General features: G+C 34.2%; 1 protein-coding gene across 3 annotated transcripts in view; it reads right to left on the reverse strand.

The window, feature by feature from the left end:
* Positions 1–1,386: 1,386 nt before the first annotated feature.
* The window catches only part of LOC145293962 (sialin-like), a 77,003-nt gene continuing 51,993 nt past the window's right edge, over positions 1,387–26,396 (reverse strand). For all 3 annotated transcript variants that reach the window (XM_080140836.1, XM_080140837.1, XM_080140835.1), the window contains 6 exons: positions 24,340–24,473; positions 22,346–22,495; positions 14,558–14,687; positions 10,726–10,881; positions 5,336–5,421; positions 1,387–2,444 (listed from right to left, as the gene is read on the reverse strand). In XM_080140836.1, the coding sequence (XP_079996962.1) occupies positions 2,238–2,444; positions 5,336–5,421; positions 10,726–10,881; positions 14,558–14,687; positions 22,346–22,495; positions 24,340–24,473 (863 nt within the window). In that variant the 3' untranslated portion in view covers positions 1,387–2,237. The remainder of the gene's footprint in view (positions 2,445–5,335; positions 5,422–10,725; positions 10,882–14,557; positions 14,688–22,345; positions 22,496–24,339; positions 24,474–26,396) is intronic.

Raw genomic sequence — 26,396 nt, forward strand, 5'->3', positions numbered from 1 at the left:
ATATGTAGTTAGAAAAATAATTTAACATAATGTTTGCTGTATGATCAAGAAAAAGAATTGTAAAAGAAAAATCTCATGAAAAATTGTTTGCAAATGAGTGCATTTTTAATCAAAAATTAAACTTGCATATGAATTAAATACATTTTTAACAAATAGAAAACTATACAGTATTTTCTCAGCAAAAATACTCCCTTTTATAATTGAATATGTCCGAATACAAAATTTCTTTTGAACCAGTTTTATAAATCCCTTATCAATTTCTTTGAGAATTGAAATGGAAAATAACTATCCTTCTTAATAGTTTTCTATTGCTTAACCATGGCTGACCTATTTAATTCTGCGATGTCAGCAGGTCACGTGACATTAGTGATATGGCCTTGTATTTATGGTGGTCATGATATATGCAAACACACACCTTTACATGTTTATTCCATTTACATACAATGTAATATGCAAACTTACATGACAGCACCAAAAATGAACAAGTGTACTCAATTTCTCCTTAAAAACAAAACAACTCTTTTTTCACCTGGAACGTTCTTGTATTTCTGCTGTGTTCCAAAGAATGGCAACACTGATATATAAAAATATAACAATATATCTTTATTCTCAGTGGCAGTTATGGGTGGTTGTTTATTAGGAGAGAGATGTACACACGGGAATTCGACTGATTGATTCATTCTTGAGCCCAAATCAACCAACAGCAATATCCTCTTTGGTCGTTATTATATAAGCATTTGTGAGCCTGAAATGCCCCTTCTAGAATGGTATCGTCACGTAGCCACATTTCAAAGGCGTTTTATTAGGCCATTGTTATTTCACTGAATTGACCTGACTTTGATTACACCTGTGTAACCTTTTGCCCAAACTATTTCAAACATCATGCTTTTACATTTTCTGTACATTTTGGTACATCTGATAATTATTTCGTTGTTCCTTATATTTGTTGCCAGGTGTATGCTTTTATCAAAATGATTTCCCGCTACACATGGCCTAGATATCCATATCCCTCCATCGCTTGTGCCCAGTCTAAATTAATAAAACAAATGAGAAATTTTCTATCAGCTATGTTCATGGCACCAAAACACACATGTTTGCAAAAAACTGAGTGAATAACGAACTCAACTGATGAAAATAATTTAATAAAACAAAGATTAAGAATAAAAGAAATGAAATTAAAAAAAAAATATGCTACTAATATGGCTTTTGTAACCGGACAAAACTAACATTTTCTTCTGACTGTTTACAATGAAAAAACAAAAACAAAGATTCAATAAATAACTCTTACCAAAGGCAATAAATGTAGTTTAAGGTTAAAATAAAAAAAATAAAAACAGTTTGGATTTTTTTTTTTATTGGTTCATAAATTTGGACAAATACTGCAAAGAAATTTTAAAATTTGACTTTATTCCAAAAAACAAAAATGATAAAACTTATTTCATTAATTTTTCTGTCAGAAAATAAATAATTGTTTTTTTTGTTTTTTTTTTTTAATAAAAAGGAACATATAGTGTGTGTGTGTGTGTGTGTGTGTGTGTGTGTGTGTGTGTTTCTTGCTTTAAATGTTGTTTCATTATTTTTTTTTTCTGTTAAAATGTCTCGTTTTGATTTTGATGCCGGATTGTTCCCATCGGTTTATATAATTCTTCATCAGCAAAAGTCAATTTTGTCCAACTCAAAAGCTGAACGACCAGTGCCCCAAAAATTGGACAAAAACTGATATATATATATATTTTTTTTTTATTACTCCGCTTATTGTCCTCTTCTTGGGATGTTATTATCACCATTTCAACTAATGTACCCTCTGGCATTCTTCAAGAGTGCTTTGTCTCAGTCTGGTATCTTTACAGAATTGTGAGATGAACCGTTCATTTATACTACAGAGGTAAAATGTTCTTGTTCTGTCAGCCATAATCAGGTATATAGAATTCTTAAGTAACTTTTATTTTTATCCTTAGTTAGTATCACCTGTATTCATTACTTCACATGACAATGTTTGAATTCTCAAATGTAAAAAATAAGACGCCCCCTACCTTTTCAAACATTACAATTTTTTATTTTAAATACTGGTTATACTAATGTTCACATTTTTCAGTGTCTGATTTTTAATATTGGTGACCCTGAATGCAGTATCTTTAACAATCCAATGAAATACAAAAGTAAAAATCACCAAAAACGAATGACAACTCCATTTATAAAAGACTTTTGTTAAACATTTTGATTTAAAAAAAAAGTTCTTAAGAAACTATGGATCCATACTTTTTTGAATCTGTTACTACAGTTGGCGTCGTCTCGACGAGGTGTTTTTTGTCTTCTTCTATTTCTATAATACCATCAGCCCAAGGAGCTTTTTCAGCTTTGGTAAAACAAAAAAATACCAAAAACCCAAACGCGTTAAATCCACTGGCCAAAAAGAAAACTTTTTTCCACTGATCCAAGGTTTCCTAAGGAAGAAAAAAAAAAAAAAAGAAAAAAAAACATGTATAAGACAGAACATATAGAATCGTTATATTCAGTTTAATGCTTGTTTTGCATCTTAGACGACTTTTAGAAATTGATTTATAAACTAACCTTTCTCTAGCTAGGACTTTATATTCCTTTTTATTTTTCATGGAGCATGCTCCAGACAAAGCATGAACCCACTTAATGTAAGGAGCTAAAAAGAATGAAAGATGATTACCACAATTGGTCTTAGTCTTGAAAAGACTAAGGCTACAAGTAGGAGGAAAACAGGCAGCAGGAAGAGAGTTCCACAAGTCTGAAGTTCTTAGAAAGAAGCTACTGGAATAGAAAGCTGTATTACGATGAAGTATCAAAACAATGAATTGATGAAAACCACTAGAACAGTGAGTCAAACGAGCCAGAACAAAGGAAGCAGATCAGCCAATTCTAAAGAACATATGCCAAAACAATTTTTATATAGAAAATACAGACTAGCAACATAACATCTGTGAGAGACAGATTGCAGGGAAGAAGAAGAAAGGGTGGGTGGGGGTGGGGGGGGGCAATCAACTTGCAGATATGTTTCTTCACCTTATAAAGAACCTTCGAATGGTACAAGAGATTCACCAGCTCGAATATAACAACATTACTCCATACAAGGTCTGATAGTAGATTTGTAGCAATAGAGAATTGCCTCGGGTGTGAGAAAGTGTTTAGAGCGATAGAGAGGACCGATTCTATGTGAAGCAGAAAGAGCAATGGATCTAATGTATGAACTCCAGAGGTTTAGAGTCAATTTATCAGGAGCAGAGCAATCCATGAGAATCTCATGAACCAAAGTGACTGATGATTGAAAAACACGAGCTGAATCTTAAAATCCTTTATCTCCCAAGTCCATTTTCATCACTCTCTCCCATATTTTCTTTGTTTTAACCCCCGCAAACTAAACTTGCTATTTAAGTGTTCTTTTTCATTTTTTCAACGTGACCATACCATCAAAGCCTCCTGTTTTGCACACACCTATACTGTCCAGATTTAATCTTCTTTTGAGGTCATTCAAACTAATTCTGTCTTTAAAACTCATATTATACATCTATTGTATAATTCTCATATCATTTCTCTCCATGCAACGCATGTCCTCAACCCTCATTAGCCATGCTTCATTTCCATGCATCATCACATAGTATACACATACCTGATACTCTTCTCTTGATCAACAGTGGTAACGGTCTGCTAGTTAGTAATGACTAGTTCTCTGAACTTACTCCATCCACTCTTAACTCTTGCCAGTTGTGATACTATCAACCTTACCCTCCCTTCACCGCCCCCCACCCCCCAAAAAAAATTAGGGGAGAAAGAGAAAAAAAATTATAACAACAAAAAAGAGAAAATAACTTTATCAGATGAACAAAGGTATAGGAAATAGGGTTGGTGGAAAGAGCAATGGATAGGAAGTTGTTCACCAAGGAAGACAAAAGAAAATTAAGGTAGGATTGTTGATCAACGTGTGACGATTTGGGACAAAAAAGATCAATATGTTTGAAGTTAGTTTTAGAATTGGCAATGAGTTTTGTGATAGTTGGGAGCGGTTTGCAGACAGTCTTTGGTTTGCAATGGTCGAACACAGAGTTGAGGATAGTTATTAGTTGGAGACAGTTGAATGCAGATTGTGGCTTGTAGCACATTGCAATAAATTGATCATAAATTGACTGACAACTCGGCCTTGACAGAAAACTAAGATATGAACACTAGTGCTTAGGGTGCAGCTTCTCATGGTGGCATCATGCATGCACCCAAAGCCCAACTGACATCCACAGAATGTGTTTTCTATATTTTCTTTTGAGCTGTTTTATTTTTTTATATACCTGTGAACTCCTGCACATCCCCTCAGTACTGGCAATTTGAGAAACAACCACAAATTAAACTATGGAAACAACGTTGGGGGTGGCAGTTGGGGAGCTTCTTCATTCTTTAAATGTGACCATACCACCAAAGTCTCCTGTTTTGCACACACCTATTCTGTCCAAATTTAATCTTCCTCTGAGGTCATTCAAACTCATCCCGACTTTAGGACTCATGCTATACATCTATCGTATGAAGGTGACCCATGAATCACTAAATGCTGAGGGGGGAACAATAGATAGGAAATATCATACAAAGGTACAATGAAATAGGAAGTAGCAAACAATAAATCTGTAGGTATTTTTAGATTAAGCCTTTTAGATTTGACAATGACAATAGAAGCCTACAGAACAGATTACAAGGGAAGGGCAGCTTCCGGGTGGCGACTTCAGATACTGATGCAGAGAAGACAGTGAGTTAACATTGAGCTGCCGGTTGCAGCAGATGGGAGTTGATAGCCATGCGTATGGACAGTTTTTAGAGCTGACTGCAAAACAGAGATAGAGACGAATTACGACTGACAGACGAGCCTAGCCTTGGTAGTACGCGGGGGTTGGACTATAGTTTCACACACAGCCAGATTCCAACCAATATGTATGTGAAGCATTGGTGTTTGTGTTTTTCCTGTTTGTTTTACTCTATTCTTTTTAGTTTGTGGACCCACGTATGTTCCCGTCGATAGTCGCCAGCGAGAAAATGACGATCCGGCCATAAGAAGAATAGTTAAATGAAAAATTCACAACACACGACGTTGGGAGTCGGCGATCTGTTGGAGGTCATGCACGTGTGAGCACAGTATCAGTCTCATATCAATCACTTCTCTCCATGCAACACATGTCCTCAACCCTCATTGGAAACGATACCGTGGCTAAAATAAAGTAAATAGAAACTACATGAAAAAAAGAAAGTTTAAACGTTGGATTAGATGACAACAACTGCTGTCATTATATATAACCACAGGAAGAGTAGATTATATGACATTTACACATACCTCTACATTTGTGATGTACCCTGTCACAATGGGTGCAAGCACTCCAGAAAAGTTTGATAGACAATTAGCAATTCCATAAATTACACCTGCAAGAGATAAAGAATTAACATTTAAAATGATGAATCTAATACAGAAAATTATCTTGTCAGATTTAAAATGTTGGATCTGAGCAACATTTAAACTGACGTATCTAGCGTTAACCAATTTTCATTTGTTATTGTTGTGCCATGTTATTGGCACTATAGTAACATACGTTGCTACAGTTTAGTTTTAAATTATTTAGTCTCTACAATCTGAAAGAAAATCCAATTCCCCTAAAAATGTCACTCTGGTTTGGGATGGAAATAAAAATTATCTTTGTAGAGAAGGATTTGATGACCAGCGAGATGTTTGTTCACATTATATTTGAACTTCTACATGTCAGTACAATCAAAAAAACAGAACACAGGGCAGGAATTCCAAAGTCTAGCAGTTCATAGGGAAGAAACTATTAGTGGAAGGCATTTCGGCATCTAGGAATCTCTAGGATAGGTTGAAGAATGATACCGAGTGTGAACCACCAAGATGCTCTCAAAGAACCCGCAAGAGACCAGGTTGATGAAAGGACTATATTCTCTATGACTAAATAGGTTAACTAGGGAAAATATAGTATAAAAAATTTCCATCGACACCAAAACCAACAGTATAGGCCATTGTTGAGGCGACTTGTCCCCTGTTGACTGAGGTATAACTTTGGTCCTGTGCAGTTTTAGAAGGTTCACCCTCACAGGCTTTGCTTTCTCCCTTTGAGAAGGCATTAGTTTATTGCTAATTGCCTGAAGCGCCCCTAACCGGGAATGCCGACACAGCTTCCCCTCCTGGCATCAGAGTGCTTTTCCTCTAGGATGCTGGCTTTTCAAATGCCACTTTTTGATCCTTGTGTCACATCATCCTGGGGTGGGAGGGAGATAAATAAACCAAGCTCACCCTTTGTTTTTGTTATTTAGAATTCAACGTAATTAAAGAAAAAACAAAAATACAGAAAGATCTTTATCATATATGTATCTGTCGCGGAATGAATATGTCATATTCCAAAAATCACGTAAATTGATCAAGTAGTTTAATTTTTAACAAAGAAAATCAAATTTTATGAGTATCTGAGAAGTAACTGCCTCGTCTGCCACTATGAAAATAGTATTAAGAAGCAAAGGTAGATAACTCAACAATAACTCATAATTACTAGATTTATGTTGTAATATTGACGAATTCCCATTGATCGATTAAAAATGATTTTCTTTATAAAAATAAAACTACTTGATCAATTTATACGATTTTTGGAATGTGACATTTCCGTGACGTGACAGGTACGTACATCATAAAGATTTTTCTATAGTTTTGCTTTTTTAATTAGGTTGAATTCTAAATAAGGACCCGTTACGTTTTGTTACAGATAGAACAGACGACATTCATTTAGTATTAAAGTATGTGTAAGCACAAGTATCAAGAAAGTAAAATGAAGTGAACTTACAACACAACATCAAAAAGAATATACAATAAAAGGACATGTTACCCACCACTCGTGGTGGTTTCTACCATACATGAGCAGTTTCGAATCAAAGTCGGAGTCTCTTTATATCCAACCATATGAAATCCTGTCTAGCATGGTGAAATTCATTTTTTCTCTTCCAGTAATCTGGGCCTCTCTGCCCAAAGAGAAATAACCCTTTAGCAGCTGGTGCCATTCTATCTTGTTCCCTCTACACGCTTACCTTTAAGTTTATTCTCGATTCTCAGTTGTTTTACACCATAATCTGTTTGAGGTTATACTAAATCAGAAGATGTAAAGTTTATATGTGTGTCTTTGGTAGTCTCTGAGTTTTAGTTGAACAAATGGAAAATACAACTTCCTTCTATAATATAAATCTCACCTATCTGTTTAAATGTATGTATGTATGTATGTATGTATGAGCCACCAGACTACTCATCGGCACAGTGAGCCACATAGCAGTTTTGAGTTGCCAGAGTTAACCTGTGTCAACTGTGGGTACATGTACAAAACGGCAGGCGGTTTGAAACGGCATTTGATCCTACATAAAAAAGAACATCAAGAACGTGCTGCTAGTGGTGCACATGTCTGTACAATGTGTGCCAAGGAATGCCAGAGTTTGGCAGAGTTTAAACGCCACATTCATGCGGCCCATCACTGAATGTCTTTGTGTTTCTATATACCTTTTTTTTTTTTGTGCTATATCGAGTGATGGCACTGTTTGAAAGTGAATTTGCTGCCATCATGCACGTATGTATGTATGTCTGCATAAAACTTTCGACAGAGGCAACGGATTTTCACGAGATTGGTATCGTTTTGAAGCTCGACCCTTTGGACAACAAATATAAAAAAATTGGCTAAAATATTAATTCCTTCACCCTCAACTGGGCACTTTTGTACAAGGAAGGGTCGCTTTTTTGCCAATATTTTTGAAAGACATCCCCTCTTGGCAATTGACTGGCCTTAATTTAAACCTTCGCCACTTCTGGTTTGGCGATGGACGCAACAGCAAAGACGTCACGTTTTTTTTTTTCACATTCATTTCCTCCTTTGCAGTACAGGTTTGAGCCTGCCTGCATCCCTACTACCACTTTTTTTTTTTTTTTTTGCTCAACACACACCTCCAAACACCCAGACAATAAGGGGGCATCCAAGCTTGTTTTATATAAAAGATAATCAAACAGCATGATGGTTGAACTGTTGCAGTTATTGGTGATCATAGTCTTGCAAATCTCTCGATCAGTTCCTTTTGACACTAGAGCCCCCTATTTACTGGCTTCTCACGAGGTCAATGTTATGTAAGAGAGTGCAGACACACTTATGGCAGCAGCAGCAGCAGCAGCAGCAGCCAACATATGCAAATACCAAAAGCCAGCTATGTGCGAGGTGACGTCACGGCGAGGAAAAAGGAAAGAAAAATATTCTAATAAAAAAAAGAAAAACATGAACCTTTGAGCTTAAAGAGGAAACGTGGACTGAGAGCAATAGGAAAAGACACATCCAAAACATGGTCAGACAAAGATGCATGTTCAATGCGGCAGAGTCTTGTTAAGCACATTGAAGTACGAGAAGGCTTTTGAACACGAGACAAGACGTTATTCTGCAAAGTACCTGTAAATAAATGTCTGTTATTTCACTGAAAAAAAGAAAAGAGTGAGTCGAATTCTTTCCTTGTCTTTGTTACCTTGTGACAGTGTCTACATGTTCACATGTGTGTAACAGTTCAGTTAGACACAAGATTGTTTTTTTTATCTGGGAAATATCCCAAAACAATCACTCTGGATAGGATAAAAATCATCCCACTCAAGAAAGATTTCTCCTCCTCTGACGAAGGACAGAACAGATACTACACTTTGATTCTAGATTTACCTTGACTTCTTGAATAAAAGAAGTATTTCTTTCTGACTCTCCACAATCATTAATTCGGTCTATAATGATTTTAAACAAATAAATGTTATGGTAATTTTTAATTAATTATTATTTTTTTTTTTTTTTACTGTAACCTGTTTGAAGTTATACTAAATCAGAATATATGAAGTTTGTATGTGTATCTTTGGTAGTTTCAGAGTTTTAGCCGAGCAGATAAAAAAGACAACTTTCTTTTATATAATAGACGAATTATACAAATACATATAGGTGAAAATAAATTTCACCACAAACCTTCTTCCACAACCTGTCACCGATTTAGCAAGACAATTATTACATGCGTGCATTTTTTTGTTTTGGGACTTTTGAGATAAGAATTGATAATTTACATTGTTTGCATTATTTGGACCACCACTCTCATCTTAGATGCTATTCTCACAATGTTTCGGTCAATGTAACCTTCAGGTGCATCTTGTTGAACTCTGCAGTCTTTATTTAGAATGTCTACCTGGACCTGTGGCACAGCAGATAAAGTACTAAGCTATAATCTGTTCTAAGTGTCTGTCTTTTAGAGATTGATGGTTCAATCCTCAGTATAGGTACGATACTAAAAGTATAATTAAGAATTCCTTAAAACTTTTTGGTAAACGGAACACACACACACACACACACACACGCACACACACATATATATATATATATATATATATATATGTATAGTCATCGACATACAGTCCTGTTTTGTTGTATCACAACTCATCAATGTCGCTAGGCTAGCACCTCTCCCATTGTGTTGATAGTCAGCAGTTCTACCGATCGACCCACGGGAGCAGTGCCCACAAATAACCTCGCCAAATGTCTATTTTTAAACAAACATTCGTCCACCAATTTTATAGTGATCAAACCGCTTATTTATAAACAAACAGCGAGCCTCGCATTTTTCAGCCAATTAAATAGCGGGTGAGATTATTTATGAAAGTGCTCTACCCAAAGAGGGGGGCTCAAAATATATTTGTAGTCATCGACATACAGTCCTGTTTCGTTGTATCATAACTCATCAGTGGCGCTAGACTAAATTAAAAAAATATATATGTGTATATATAAAAATATATATATATATATATATATATATATATATATATATATATATATATATATGTCACTATAGGGATATTGTCACTATAGGGATATTGGACCCAATATATAGTAATAATTTAAAAAGTTAAAAAAAAAAAATGACTCATGCGCCACCACCGAGACTCGAAACCAAAACGTTTAGCTTACAATTTCCTTTTTCCTTTGACGTTAATGACTGTACTATACTATGAACACATGCTTACTGCAAAACTAAAAATCAAAACATGATCCAATAGTTATTACATAATGCACATTCGTTATGCCGTCGTTCGACTTTCACCTGGTAAATTTAATTATTTTAATTTTCACTTTTGCACCGATTTTCCCCTGCTAAAACTCAGATATAAAATTTTGTATAGGTTCGAATACCATATATATTAAATTTCATATCTGTAGACCAAAAACTGACAGAGGAGTTTGATAGGAAAAATATTTTAAACAAAAATATATCTGCATACATAAATATATGTAGAAAAAGTTTTGTGTTAATTATAAGCTTTTTACACAAATATTATGCAGGTATAAATTAGGTAGAATATCTGCATAAATATAATTAAACGTAATAGTTAAGTGAAGATAATCATCCCATATGAAAACTGAAAAAAAAAACTAATGAGAAATCCCATAAGAAAACTGAAAAAACTAATAGGGAATTAAATTAATTGAAATGAATGTTTAAAAGAATATGCAAATTAGCTAGATCTTTTGCAGATGAATGCAATTCTACGACCCAGATATAAGACGGTTGTATTTTCTTTTTAAATAAATAGTAGAAAGGATTTTCAATATGAATATCAATACACAAAAAAAAAAAAAAAAAATTATAGGAGTATAGATAGATAGAGATTTACAATTATTTTACCTGAATATTTTGGCGCAATATCGATAATGGTAACCGACATTCCTGCTTCTGATAATCCTCCAAAAGTGCGACTCATAATAAACATCGCGGCTACTAATTTGCTTCGGCAACCAAGAAACGTGACCATTACAAAAATCAAACTTTCCGGAAGGATACCTTAAAAGAAAAAAGAAGAGAGAAAGAAAAACAGAAATTTTGTTGAAAAAGATTTAATAAATTATAAAACAATCATCGGCAATCATACAGTATATGCAACAAACCAGAAATCGAGAACAAACAAAATGTACAACAAGTAACTTTTACCAAGCGCATTAGAATTTAGTTTTCTACCGACCTATATAGATTTAAAGTGTAGAAACTGATAGTAAGATTTACTATCTCTGGATATGTAATCGTTACTTTAACTAAGCCAAACAAAAGTCAATTAAGGATGGTACCGATTTATTGTTTAAGATAATTGCTAAATTTCAGGTTTAAAATACAGGGTGGAATGATAAATATTGTCGCCCTATTAAAAACGACATGATTCCATTTCCATTTGATGAAGTTTTCTTTTTTTTTGTTGTTGCAGACCATCTACTAGTTGGCCAGTTGTGTACAAATACCAAGAGCGATAGGAGCCTTCTATCATGTCTGAAAGTGACACAATGTTGAACAAGCGAGATCAGAGATGCGCCACTGTACAACTCATGTTCTCTACCAATTCAAATTATGACAACAGGACCATTACCAGCACCCTCAAAATGCAAATTCGGATGGTTCAACGCTTGAGGACACAGCTCAATGCATCGGATGACTCATGATTATGGTTTTTGTTGTAGTTTCAAGTGAGGGCCACATCATGCCACCTCACATCTTCGAAGTCAGCTTGAAAGTCAATGTTATTTAATAATGTGTTCTTAAGTGAGTGTTCATATTGTGGAGATAGTGCAGATAGTGCAGATAGAGACAGGTCTTATATATAAAGAGACAGGGTACATGTTAATACAAGAGAGCCAAGAACATGTAATACACAATGAGAGGAAGATATTTAGATATATAGATAGATAGACCGAGATATAGTTTGACATTTATACTTTTGACAGTTCTGTGAATGGGAATGTTTCTATAACATTGACACATATGTTTCTTAACCTATTTGTGAGATGATGATTTTCACAAAGTTCTTATAATATAAATTGACAATAACTTTTCTGTTGAATAACATAACAAAAAGACGCAGATACAAAAGATGAAGTTGTTTGTTTATTCCATTTCGACCGGTCAATGGCTTTGCATCAAGGAATTCAAGTCTTTACATGATTCTTTCTTCTTCTAACCTCCGCTTTCAAGGTTCCATGTCAGCTCTGTCTCTGATTCCTCTCTTCTCCCCCGACTGACTGAGTCCCCGACTGACTGACCAAAGCTCTCTATATTGAGACCCATGACGTCACTGCATGACCAACACGTGCATATCAGACACATGGCATGACATGCCTCCGTGTTTAAGCATGCATTGTTACTCACATGTTTCAACTCCGATTTCTCTAACCTACTTTACAAATATGTTTAATATTTTCTATTGTTCTGATTTAGATTCCTTATTTTAATTTCATTTCATTAACAGAAACAAAATTCATCATTACATTCCTTTCTCTATAAACAGATATCTAACTATTTTATGTGAACTAAACAATGGTAATTCTACATTCCATTTTCAATAACATTCTGTATTTCAATAGCATTATGTATTCTGTATTTATTTTAACTTATGATCGGAATTCTCAATTCCAAATCTAACTTTGCAAGTTTGAATCCTCGACTATCCTATCTCTTATTTACTCACTTACAAGAACAGGTGGCTGTTCTTTAACATCAACACCAAAATGTATCTGGATGTGCTGAAGAGTGTGGTGATCCCCTGGTGCAATCAGTTGGCTGCTGGCAGATCCTGGGTGTGGCAGCAGGACTTGGCGCCAGCCCATGTTGAAAGAAACCCAGGCTTGGCTTTAGAAGAAGTGCTTCGACTTTGTACCCTTCTCTCACTGCCCCCTTCCCCTCCTGCCTCGACCTGAACCCCCTGGACGACTTCATTTCGTCATACGTCGAGAACATCACCAACATGACCTCCCACAAAACCAAAGCCAACCTCATTGCCGCCTTATGCCGAGTATTCACCGAGCTCCCGCTGTTGCTTGTGGAAAAGGCGTACTTCCAGTTCCAGACCTGTATTGAGGCAGTGATTGGGGTTGAAGGTGGCTACATTGAATAGATGTCAGCACTACTACATAATCAAGTTACCTGAATTGATTTTTTCAATAAAAGTTTTAAAATAAAGCTGTAGTGTTGTTTTCTTTAGGGCGACAATTTTATAATTCTAGCCTGTATAGTAAAAAAAAAAAAAAGGATTACCTTATCATTGTGAGGAGACTGCCAGTCGAGCTAAAGGTAAGTGGTAAGACAAATAATTAAAAAAAAATTTTTTTTATGAAGTAGAAAGCCAACAATAACAGATAGGTCGGCTATATTGGATTCTAAATTATCCAAAAGCAGATATTACCAAAATCTTGAAAAAAGAAAAATTTTTTAGCCATTTTAGAACTTTAAAACTTTGTAGATCGATAGAAAATTAAATTATATTGCATTTAGTAAACCTTTTTTTGGTATATATCTCTCTATATATATTTTTTTGATTTCTGGTCTGTTAACTATACTGCATGATCATCTAATTGTCTTTCTACCTCAATGGAAAAATTTTTTTGTCTTCTTCCATTTACCTAACAGGTAGAATTTCTATGAACAGAGTTTCTTTGCGAAGGTTTCCTGTCTGTGAAACACATTACCATGAGATTGCTTCTCTGCAGGCAACAACATAATCGTCTTCAAATCAAATGTTCATAAATATCGTCCCCATAAGTGATTTTACTTAGTTCATTCCATTAATCAAAAGATTCTTGAAGTTTAATTCATTGCTTTGATAAATTTTGGCTGACAACCATTCCATCTCATTAACCCTTATCCTTGTGTTGCTTCTGGTCTTAATTAGTGGTTACCCATGACAACAGTGTAAAAAATGACTTATTTATTCTACTTTCTTTTAACTCCATTTTAATCACTTCCTCTCATGTTTTCCTTGACCTTCTTCTGTGAACTACAAAAGGTAACAAAAATTGATACAAAATCGAGATTTCATTCTGAATAGCTAGTTTATTAAAATTATCAGTCTTTGTTTCTTTACAAAAAAAATGGAATAATAATTCTTTGTTTCTTTACAAAAAAAAAAATGGAATAATAATTCTTTCACTAACATACATTTCCCAAGCTTTGACGTTCATTTTCATTGGATAATCAATAAATATAATTACTCAATGAAATCGCTCTGTTTGCTAATAACGGTGTCTGAATTCACTGGGTAAGACTCTAATATCGTTTCATAGAATATGTAATCGATGAGAGTGATTGGAATTCTATATTTATTGTAAAACAAAGACTTAAGAGAAAGAGAGATAAATAAAGACTTAACCAGAGATAGGTTACTTTAGAACTCAATTTTTTAAAGCTGTTCAACACATCCTGGCATATAAAACAGACATTAAACCAATGATGATTATAATATACTATTTTTTTTCGTCTATATAATAAAGTAAATCTTTAGAATTGTTCCTTACTGAAAGAATTATCACTACAAAATCAATATTTCATTCTGAATAGTTAATTAATTACAAACATGATTGACAAAACTAAAATGGAATCACAATCGACTTTATTGATTCCATATTACAGAAAGAAGAATATAATATATTATATTGCTCACTTGAAAACCGTTTCTTATCACTTTCAATGAAAGTCTTACCTATGGCTGTCATAAATTTGCGAGTTGTATTGATCCTCACCCCCTTGTTTATCATCCAGTCAGCAATGACTCCTCCAAGCACTGTGGTTATAATGCCAGTAACGATCGGCAAAGATGTGTACATACTATTCTGCAAAGGAATCAGAAAAGAAAAATTAAAAAGAAAAGAAAAAAATACTCTCAATGCAGTGGTGTTTCTTGTTATTAGAAAATGCATATGTGTGCATAAGGGGAACTTGGGGATGGAGTGAGATTAGAGAGTGTATGTGGGGAGGATAAACTTGAAATGTATGCAATAAGCATTTTTTTAAATTGCACTTCCCTGTGTTAAAGATAAAATGAATGATTTTTTTTTTAATTCATAATCTTTTTTAAGATTATGAAGTTAAATAATTTTTGCATAGTTTTTTAAATGTGTGTGGTTTGAAAATAATTTAAAAAAGATTTGTTTAAATTGTTTTTGCAATGCATATTGCCATAGAGATATAAGAGGCTACAGTGATATGAGCTAGATTGATAGGGAATAATTTGGATGGGGAATAAGGTGCTTGTTCACATTACATTTAAATTTCTGCATGTTGGTACGGTCTGGAAAACATGGACCAAGGAGGGAATTCCAAAGACCAGTGGTCCCAGGAAAGATGATATTAGAGTAGGAAAATCTTCCAGAATCTAACGACCTCTGCAATATAAAGGTGTGTTTTTATTGTTACTTGGATGGGTTTTGGGAAATTATGGTGAGGAGATATAAATGCTGTAAATTTGTCTGAGCACATTTCATGGAAAAACAAGCACAGAGATACAACACTGTGATGCAACCGAGGAATGACCTTGGCAGACAGTGTGGGAAAACCTATTAGGTTAGAAATTAATTTTTTCACTTGGTCCAAAACGTAGTGGTTAATGGTTGGTGCACCAGCCTAGATTTTGAAAATTGTTATGTTCAGGATGGTGGAGTTGGAGTCAGAGTAAATTCATTGGTTTAGGAGGTGAAGCTGAAGTGGGATCTTATAAAATTTTAACATGTATGGGGGGGGGCATTTGAACCACTGACTCCATTGTTTTCTGTCATGTATCACTTTTTTCGGTGCTATTTGAATAAGTTTGACTACTATTCTCATCTTGGTTGCTATTTTTCAAGACATCTCACCTGATGTATCATTCGACTTTCTTCAGGTGCATTGTTTTTTTAAGTTAGAAATATTCATGTCGCAACTGGGAACTTATGGGGAATTTGAAACTGAACCGCTTATTTACAGTTTAAGTTTTTATGCCCCTCAAAAATGCACGTTTTTTTTTATGTCCAGCAAAGGCTTTGTTTGCCGGGGTCCTCAGGGAGTTACTACATTTTAGAACTTTTTATATACTCCCTAGATTATAATATCTACGATTTGCGAAGGGACATCGTCTCTAGATTTATTTTGATCAACTTTTATAAAATTTACGCTATTCCATGCTCTCGCGTGTTTGTTTGTGTTTTTCGTATAAAAGCGAAATTGAATTGAAAGCTTCCCGACCTTTTGTGACGGGATGTCTAGAAAGCAATTAGCTTTGATCAATGTGGGGAAAACCCTTCATATCAGATAATTGCTATTCATTTGGACACTCCCTTTATTGTGGGGAGTTGGTTTTCCCCAACATCATGGACGAAACAAATAAATGATACGGCAGAAAGCTGAACTGGCCTTCGGCCAACGTTTGTTTCTGCAAGTCAACATTTTCATTGACATCGCTAAATGTAAATCCTTTCCACTTCCTATGGCTTATCCCCTCCACAAAATGGGTATATTTTTAATCGGTGTAACCCCAGAGAAATAATACATAAAATTTAGAAAAAAAGAATTCATTATTGGGTCAATGGCCATTTACATTATTTAATGTTATGAAGACGTCTTTGACTGTGATCATGAAAGGAAAAGTAACTTTTATTTTTTTCACAGAGTTATTTCCCTTCTGCCGACTTAAGTTCTGTGTGTATATGTCCAGAAAGAGGAATTAGCTAAACGAAGAAGAAAAAGGGTTGGAGGGGGAAAATGAGCTAAGTAAAAAGAGAGAAGGATAGAAGTTCCAGTCAGTGGCCCTGTTAGTCTTAAATAAAAGACAGAATACTTATTTGTTTTTCTTAAAACTTAAAATTTGAAACAGTGTTAATTTTTTTTCCCACACAATTTGTGTAGCAGTTAATGAATAACTAATAAAAATTAATTCTGAAAATAATTTTTTAATTTTTTTTTTTTTTCTTGACAGGTGATAAAACGGATATTTTTCTAACTGGTATGTATTTGAAAAAAAAAAACAAAAACAAAAAATAAAAACGTAACATAGATACATAAATATAATCTATTTATATTTATATATCTATAATAAAAGTGTGTGTGTGTGTGTCTGTCTGTCTGTCAGTCTGTCTGTGTACATTTCCGGACACAATAACTCTGTAAATTTTTAGTCTACAGACGTGAAATTTGATATACAGGGTACTGAGATTTGGGAAAGTCTTTTTAATACGTTTTCGGCCAGAAATTTGGCTAAGGGGTCAAAGTTCAACGATTTGACCTTTAAGAACTCTACCAAACTCCTCCGACAATTTTGGGTTTAAACACTTGAAATTTTAGATATAGGTTCCTTGGATATGAATCTAACTTAAAAATTTTATTTGAGCCCAAAATAAATAAATGTTAAGGGGTCATAATAGGGGTCAAAGTTTTTAAAAATTTGACCGCTTCAGTCTCTACCAAATTACTCGGACAATTTCTGGTCTAAACATTTGAAATTTTACATAAAGGGTATTCAAAGATGGGGCAAACTTTTAAATCAGTTTGGGTCGAAAATTTTTAGTTACCAATATATAAATGTATGTATCTATATATGTTTGCATGTCTGCCTAAAACTTTCGACAGAGGCGACGGATTTTACAAGATCAGTATTGTTTTGAACTTCGACCCTTCAGACGACAAATATCAAAAAATTGGCTAAAAGCTTTAATATCTTCACTTTCAACTGGGCACTTTTCTACAGGGGGGGGTCGCTTTTTTCACCGATATTTTTGAAAGTCATCCTCTCCTTTCTATTGTCTAGCCTTAATTTAAACATAAGTCACTTCCAGTTTGGTGGTGGTTGTAACAGCAAAGACGTCAGATTTTTTCCCCGTTCTTTTCTGCCTTCACGGTATGGATTTGAGCCTGCCTTCCTACTACCACTTTTTTTTTTTTGCTCAACAGACACATCCAAACACCCGGGCAACGCCGGGATGAAATGCTAGTCTCTAATAAAAGTGTGCATGTGTGTGTGTGTGTGTGTGTGTGTGTGTGTGTGTGTGTGTACATTTCCGGACACGATAACTCTGTCAATTTTCAGTCTACAGATTCGAAATTTGATATACAGGGTAGTGAGATTTGGGAAAATCTTTTAAATCCGTTTTCGGTCAGAAATTTGGCTGTTAAGGGGTCAAAGTTCAACGATTTGACCTTTGAGAACTCTACCAAACTCGTCCGACAATTTTGAGTATAAACAATTGAAATTTTAGATATAGGTTCCTTGGACATGGATCTAATTTAATAACTTGATTTGAGCCCAAAACAATCAATGTTAAGGGGTCATAATAGGGGTCAAAGTTAAAAAAAATTGACCTCTACAGTCAAATTACTCAGACAATTTCTGAACTTTGAAAATTTGAGCTACCAATATATAAATGTCTGTATGTATGTTTGCATGTCTGCCTAAAACTTTTGATAGAGGCGACGGATTTTCACAAGATCAGTATCGTTTTGAAGCTCAACCCTTCAGACGAGAAATACCGAAAAATTGGCTAAAAACATTAATTTCTTAACTCTCAACTCGGCTCTTTTCAACAGGGAGGGGGTCGCTTTTTTCGCTGATATTTTCAAAAGTTATCCCCTCTTTTCGATTTTCTAGCCTTAATTTAAACCTATGTCACTTCCGGTTTGGTGGTGTTCGTAGCATTAAAGACGTCATATTTTTTCCTGTTCTTTTCCTCCTTCACGATACGGGTTCGAGCCTGCCTTCCTACTACTACTTTTTTTTTTTTGCTCAACACACACCTCCAAATACCCGGGCAACGCCGGGCTGAAATGCTAGTATATCTATAAAAGTGAAAGTGTGTGTATGTCTCTGTGTTGTGTGTGTGTGTGTCCGTCTGTCTGTGTACATTTTCCTACCCAATATCTCTGTCAATTTTGAGTCTACAGACTCGAAATTTGATATACAGGGTACTGAGATTTGGGAAAATCTTTGTAATCGGTTTTCAGTTAGAAATTTGGCGATTAAGGCGTCAAAGTTCAACGATTTGACCTTTGAGAACTCTACCAAACTCCTCCGCCAATTTTTAGTCTAAACACTTGAAATTTTAGATATAGGTTACTTGGACATGGATCTAACTTAATAACTTGATTTGAGCCCAAAACAGTAAATGTTAAGGAGACATAATAGGGGTCAAAGTTAAAAAATTGACCGGTTTTTTTTTTCTTTGCACAACACACACCTCCAAAAACCCGGGCAACGCCGGGCTGAAATGCTAGTATATATATAAAAGTATAGTATATATATAAAAGTGAAAAGTGTGTGTGTCTGTCTGTGTACACTTTCCTACCAAATAACTCTGTCAATTTTCGGTCTATAGACTCGAGATTTGACATAAGGGGTATTGAGATTTGGAAAAATCTTTTTAATCAGCTTTCAGCCAAAAATTTGGCAGTCATGGGGTCAAAGTCCAACGATTTGACCTTTGAGAACTCTACCAAACTCCTCTGCCAATTTGGGTCTAAACACTTTAAATTTTAGGTATAGGTTACTTGGACATGGATCTAACTTTATAATTTGATTTGAACCAAAATAATAAATGTTAGGGGGTCATAATTGGGGTCAAAGTTTAAAAAAAAAAATTACCTGTGTGGTCTCTACGAAATTACTCAGCCAATTTTTGGTCTAAACATTTGAAATTTTACATAAACTGTATTCAGACATAGGGCAAGCGATGTAATCGTTTCTTTGCTGAAAATTTGGCTTCCAAGGGGTTAAAGTTCAAAAGATTTTACCTTTGTGGTCTCTAGCAAACTATTAAGCCAATTTTGGTTCTAAACATTTGAAATTTTACATAAAGGGTAATCAGACATGCAGCAAGCTTTTTAATCAATTTTGGGCGAAAATTTGGCTCCTTTGCCAATTTTGGGTCTAACCACTTAAAATTTTAGATGTAGGTTACTTGGACATGGGTCAAACATTTTAATTTGAGCCCAAAACAATAAATGTTAAGAGGTCAAAATTGGGGTCAAAGTTTAAAAAAAATGTCTCTATGGTAGTTAAGGAAGCCTATCATATAGAAAGGCATTACCATACATATTCACACTTTTTAATATATGCATATGCACATAAAGTTATGAACAGTACATAGGGCCCGAGCAAAGCCTGGCAGAACTGCTAGTTCCGAATAAAAGGTAATAAACAAAACGCAAAAGAAAATAATAATAAAACGGGTGTAATCACTACTTTCACAGTTGTAAAGATTATATAGAAATAGTTAAAACGGGTACTTGTGCAGAATTTGAATTAGACATAACTAACCGTCTGCTCAGTCTTGCTCAGAAAATGTCGTCAGGCACTCGAGTTTCACTGTAATCTGATATAAGATGCTGATCAATGCGTGGTGAGGAGCAGAAGATCTTTGGGGAAAATATTAGAAAAAAAGGAAAAATAAACGGGATCAGCTGGAAGCTTCTTGACAGTTATCTTTTTAAGTTTATGTGGAGACAAAAATTTGGTAATGATTCTTTTGTCTCCATCTTAAATCATCTATCAGAAAGCTACCCAGTTTTGTTCGCAAAGTTTCTTCCACATCCGCTGTCTCTTCTTACCCTTGGTTCTGGATATGATCTTAAACTATATCCAGTGGTGAGGCCTCAGCTTGCGGGCATTGGGGAGTGTGGAGCCACCCTTTAATTGCTATTGCTCCCAGGTCCACTCTGACCCGGATTGGTAGTACCTGTTAGGGTCCCAATTATGGGTTAAATAGAAACCGACTTGAAAACAACAAATATATTCTATTAAAAAATTTTTCTTCAAAATCACTGCATTCGGCATTAAATAACCTGAAAAGGGTTGTTATGCCATAAAACAGAAAACCAACTAACCATCTTCTTACCCTACTTTGACATCGTTTGATGTGGCTGTACAAAAGTCTACCTAATCCTAAGGGAATATCCCGGCTGTCTTAATTTAATTTAATTTTAAAAAAATCGGTTGCCCAGCCCCACCTGGCATGAAAAAATGTTAACGAAAAAAAAAAAATAACAAAAAAAAGTTTTACATTAGTTACGAAAACAAAGAAAAAAATGCAAAAAAATATTGCATGAAAAACACATAAAAAAATGCTTTTCTGAAAAAAATTATGAAAAAAACCAAAAAAAAATTTGGTTTTCTTAGTTTTGTTCAATTTTGTTTTATCAAATCAAATTGGTTGAAAAAAATACAACTTGAAGCGAGCTGGTCGCCAGACAAAATGACGAACAACTCCCATAAAATAATTTTGTAGAAAAATTAATAAAAATAAATATTCAGACTTGGTACATTAAAGGAAGTGTAAATTTATTTAACATTTCTCGGCGTTCCATTACACTCATATGCTTGTGTCCATTGAAAACAAAGAAATCCTTATGAACTGGGTAAATGTTCCTTTTGAGTGTAAAATAATTAGGAGAGAAAAGAGAAATTAATGTTTTTCTTTGTGAATGCATTTCGTGTAAAATGTGGAGCAAAGAGATAAAGAAAATATTTTTTTTTGTTTCGTTTAGAAGAAATTATCATAATGTCTTTGGTTCGGGCACGTGTGAAAAAAGGCCGCAGCGGTGAAAAGCATGTCTTACCTCATGAAGTCCAGTGGAAAGAAAGAGGAAGAGAAACACCTCAAATTTTGCGCCACAGTTTTTTTTGTTCTCTTTTTTTAGAACTCTCCGGAAACGGTGACATATCAAAAAGTCCCTGTCAAATTTTAGTTCTGGGGTAGGCGCTACAAACTTGTATTTTTTGTTGTCAAAAAATTTGTTACAGGAATAAAACAGAAATTGTTACGGTAGTTTGTTGTTTCTTATATATATATATATATATATATATATACTTGATGATGATTTTTATTATATTTAAATGTTTTCTTCAGTATTTTCCTTGAGTTACACTCTGATAATCGACAACGCTCAGCAAAAGCCGACAGTTAACGTCATGTTCCGAGCAAAGCTGAGCGGCCATTTAATTACGTCTGGTTCAAACTCTGCACAAGTACCTTAAAACGTGTACAAATAATGCAATTTTAGACATCTTTACTAACTGGCATTACGTCGAAGTCTTGTTACTGGTATTTTTGTAGTGTTATCCATGTTAATATGTAGAAACCTAATATGTTGTAGCAGAGTATGTCGCAAGGAACATAAGACAAGTCATAACTCAACTCCTTTTTTTTTGTAACAACAACATTTATTTCTGAGTATTTTTCTAAATAAAACATGATTTCGAAGTAACTCATCTTCTCTGACACCTGTTTGAACTTAAAAAAAAAGGGACATGCTTATGATTAAAAGTTGGCAGTTGTATATTTTTAACAAGATTAAACAAAGCAAACAATTTCTTACTCCAATCCATAATTTCACTCAGGTCAACTTCTAGATCAGTTGCATATTTCAACTGATCCAACATACATACTTAGAGAAGCAATATCAGAATTGCTATACAACTTATCCTGAATGTAAAAAAATATAATGTTAAAAATATGAAAAGTATCCTTACATCTTTCATATCAAGGCCGAGAATTACCTCCATATAAGTTGGCATGAATGTAAACAGAACGTAATACAGCCAACTATTGCAAAATAGTAGCACACACAGTGACCAAAGGGAGATAGATTTCAGAATCGAACTCCATGGGATTTTCATATTCTGAAAAAAAAGAAAAATAAATAAATAAAAACATGATTATTGAAAGAAAATGAATATTAATAATGTTTTGCTAGGCTTTGTTTAATTCAAATAAAGATTACAATGAAGGTTGCACATTCAAGTCATGTCGGGGTCACCATTTTTTAAGAACTAATCTTCACATGGACTGTAAGACAAACTTAAGAATCATCAAACGAAAGGAAAACAAAGACCTACTAACAACAACTTCTGTATTTATTTATGTGGCATGCACTATTGAGTGTAAGTTGCCAAAAGTTAAAATAGAATCACAATGAAGGAAGTAATAAAGCACGAAAGTTTGGCTGCCATCTTTCTTAAAGTTATTATTTCTTACAATAGTAAATAAATTTGTTTGATTGTCAAATGGACAAAGGCAGAAGAAAAGATGTATTTCTTTGCTGGTTTTAGGAATCTCTCTGGTGCTGCTATCTAAATTCCAAGTAGTTCTTTAAAACTTCTTGCATCTTGATTGGTTGAAAGAAACTGCTAATCTGAGCTTTTTCCAAGTGAGAGTGAATACAGAGTGGTACAATAAAAATATTGCCCTAGAAAAGATGACATGATTCCATTTCCGTTCGATAAAAACCGATTTTCTTTTTTTTTGTTGCAGACCATCTACTAGTTGTGTACAAATCCTAAGAGCAATAAGAGCCTTCTATCATGTTTGAAAGTGACACAATGTACATTGAGCGAGATCAGAGATGCACCTCTGTACAACTCATGCTCTTTACCTATCCAAATTATGATAACAGGACCATTGTCAGCACCATCGAAATGCATTTCTTGATTGCCACGAAAAGGATGTGCCCAGGCTGATGAAAACAAAGTTTCCGGCCACGGTTATGGTTCTTTGGTGTGGTTTCAAGAGAGGGCCATATCATACAACCTCACATCTTTGAAGTCGGCTTGAAAGTCAACACCAAAGTGTACTTGCACGTGCTGATGAGTATGGTGATCTCCTGGTGCAATCAGGTGACTGCTGGCAGACCCTGGGTGTGGCAGCAGGACTCAGCGCCAGTCCACAAGTCCAAAGAGACCCAGGCTTGGCTTCAGAAAGAGTGCTACTGGCCTCTCTCCTCCTCTGACCTGAACCTGCTGGACTACTTTGTTTGGTCATGAGTCGAGAACATCATCAGCATAACCTCCCACAACAAAGCCAGTTCTGATTGCTGCCATCTAGCAAGTATTTGCCGAGATCCTGCCAGCGTTTGTTGAAAAGCCATGCTCTCAATTCTGGCCTAGTATTGAGATGGTGATTGAGGCTGAAGGCGGCTACATTGAATAGATGTCAGCTCAAGTTACCTGAATTTATTTTTTCAATAAAAGTTTTAAAATAAAGCTGTAGTGTTGTTTTATTTAGGGTAACACTTTTATCGTACCACCCATAAGACTGCATTAGTGTTTAGAAGAACCAAATCGATTCATAGGCAGAAATTTAAATTTAATGCGAACAAACATCTTGCTGCACAACTCCCCACTTTGGATGCCTCTGATAAATCTGGCTCTCAATCACTGTAGAATATTATATCTTAGTGGCAATGTGCCTTGCTTGAGGTAAATTGAAGTAAAACTCCAGATGATATTATGGGCAAAGTGGGAGATATTTTTTATTTTTGTCCTTTAGTCCTCACATTCCATGAACGACGTTTCTAACAAAGGCTGAAAAACTGCTGTTTTCTGGGTCGTAATCTGACCCAATTGGCACTTACTTATCGTTGACTAGTTTTGAATTTAAAATATTTTCTTAAGTTTCTTAGTGGCTTCATGTTTTGCCTGGAGCGATTTTTACAAAAAAAAAAAAAAAAGGAAAAAGATGAGCTTACCTTTTCATGATCGTTTGCTGAGCTTAATGAGTTTTGTATATAATTTAATTCGGCTCTTGATATTCGTGGATGATCAGCCGGTGAGTTATAAACTATTATCATCCATAAAATGAACCACACAAAACCGAAGCCACCTAGGATAGAATAGTGAAATGAAATCAATTTTATCAACATTCAATACAGATGCAAATCAATGTAGCGACTACTCTCTATAATAATGAAAAAGTGTGTTTATTTGTGTGTGTGTGTGTGTGTGTGTGTGCGTGTGTGTGTGTGTAGTAGTTTGTAAATAATAGGTAAATTAACTTGTGGAGAAAGGGACAGATGACACAGATTAGAAATACTTTATTAAATCACATGAAATGGTTAGCCTTATTTATCTGGAGGAGAAAAACTAGATCCAATATCAAAAATATTTTTGTTCATATGTTTTGAGGGAGGTGGTGTTTGATCAACACTGCTGGGAAACCATGATTTAACATACTGTTTTGTTTTTAAATTCCTGAAACAGTGTTTCATGGTAAACAACTGATGACCCTTTTACAAACATTGGTACTATTTTTTGTTCATACAAGTAAAACTATTCAGCGATGGAGGAAATTAATTGACTTATGGACAAAATAATTTTCCAACAGAGGACATTAAAAAAAACAACTTTTTTTTTAATTTTTAATTTTTTTATATAGGTTTTAAAGAAACTTCCAAAGACTATATATATATATATATATATATATATATATATATATATATATATATATATATATATATATATATATATATATATATAGTAATTTATAAAATATATATGGCGATTAAGCTACACTGAATATTCTGCATTTCATCCAACTATAGGATTCGTCAGGCTTATGCGCGAATTCTGTCGTTGCTTCTTGTTTTTATATATGTTGAGGATTTCTAGTTGGCCAATCAGCTTTCTAGTATCCACCGCACCCCTTCCTATCAGCCAATGGGCATGCATTTTATCAAACAAAGGATCTGTTTTAGAACTAGGTTAGTGGTTTTAGGTGGCCGTTCTCCTTTTTTTTTTTTTATACATATAAATATACCTATGTGTACACAATAATGTACACATATATATATATATATATATATATATATATATATATATATATATATATATATATATATACATATATGTGTGTGATCGTTTATGTATATTCATGTTTATTTAATTTATTTATTTGTTTGTTTTCTATTGTTATTGTTAGTTTTAAAGCTATTTTGTATCGCTATCCTAGAGTAAGTTTTATTTTGTGAACACAGTTGTTTGCTATTTCCCGCCTACAGTTTAATAGATTTTGAGGTTCTTTAAAGTACAGGATAGAAAATTTTTCATGGAGGCATAATTTACATGAAAAATTTTCTATCCTGTACTTTAAAGAACCTCAAAATCTATTAAACTGTAGGCGGGAAATAGCAAACAACTGTGTTCACAAAATAAAACTTACTCTAGGATAGCGATACAAAATAGCTTTAAAACTAACAATAACAATAGAAAACAAACAAATAAATAAATTAAATAAACATGAATATACATAAACGATCACACACATATATGTATATATATATATATATATATATATATATGTATGTATATATATGTATATATATGTGTATTATTGTGTACACATAGGTATATTCATATGTATATAAAAAAAAAAAAAAGGAGAACGGCCACCTAAAACCACTAACCTAGTTCTAAAACAGATCCTTTGTTTGATAAAATGCATGCCCATTGGCTGATAGGAAGGGGCGCGGTGGATACTAGAAAGCTGATTGGCCAACTAGAAATCCTCAACATATATAAAAACAAGAAGCAACGACAGAATTCGCGCATAAGCCTGACGAATCCTATAGTTGGATGAAACGCAGAATATTCAGTGTAGCTTAATCGCCATATATATTTTATAAATTAGTAACTAGCTCTACCTATGTATTGAGCACTTTTGAAATAAATACTTAAAGTTTACGCATAAATCTATACTTTCGTATATTAAATTTATGTGAATAAATGAAGTAGTTATATATATATATAT

Source organism: Euprymna scolopes, chromosome 15 (genome assembly GCF_053919585.1).
Source record: "Euprymna scolopes isolate OS-2025 chromosome 15, ASM5391958v1, whole genome shotgun sequence".
NCBI classification, from domain to species: domain Eukaryota; kingdom Metazoa; phylum Mollusca; class Cephalopoda; order Sepiida; family Sepiolidae; genus Euprymna; species Euprymna scolopes.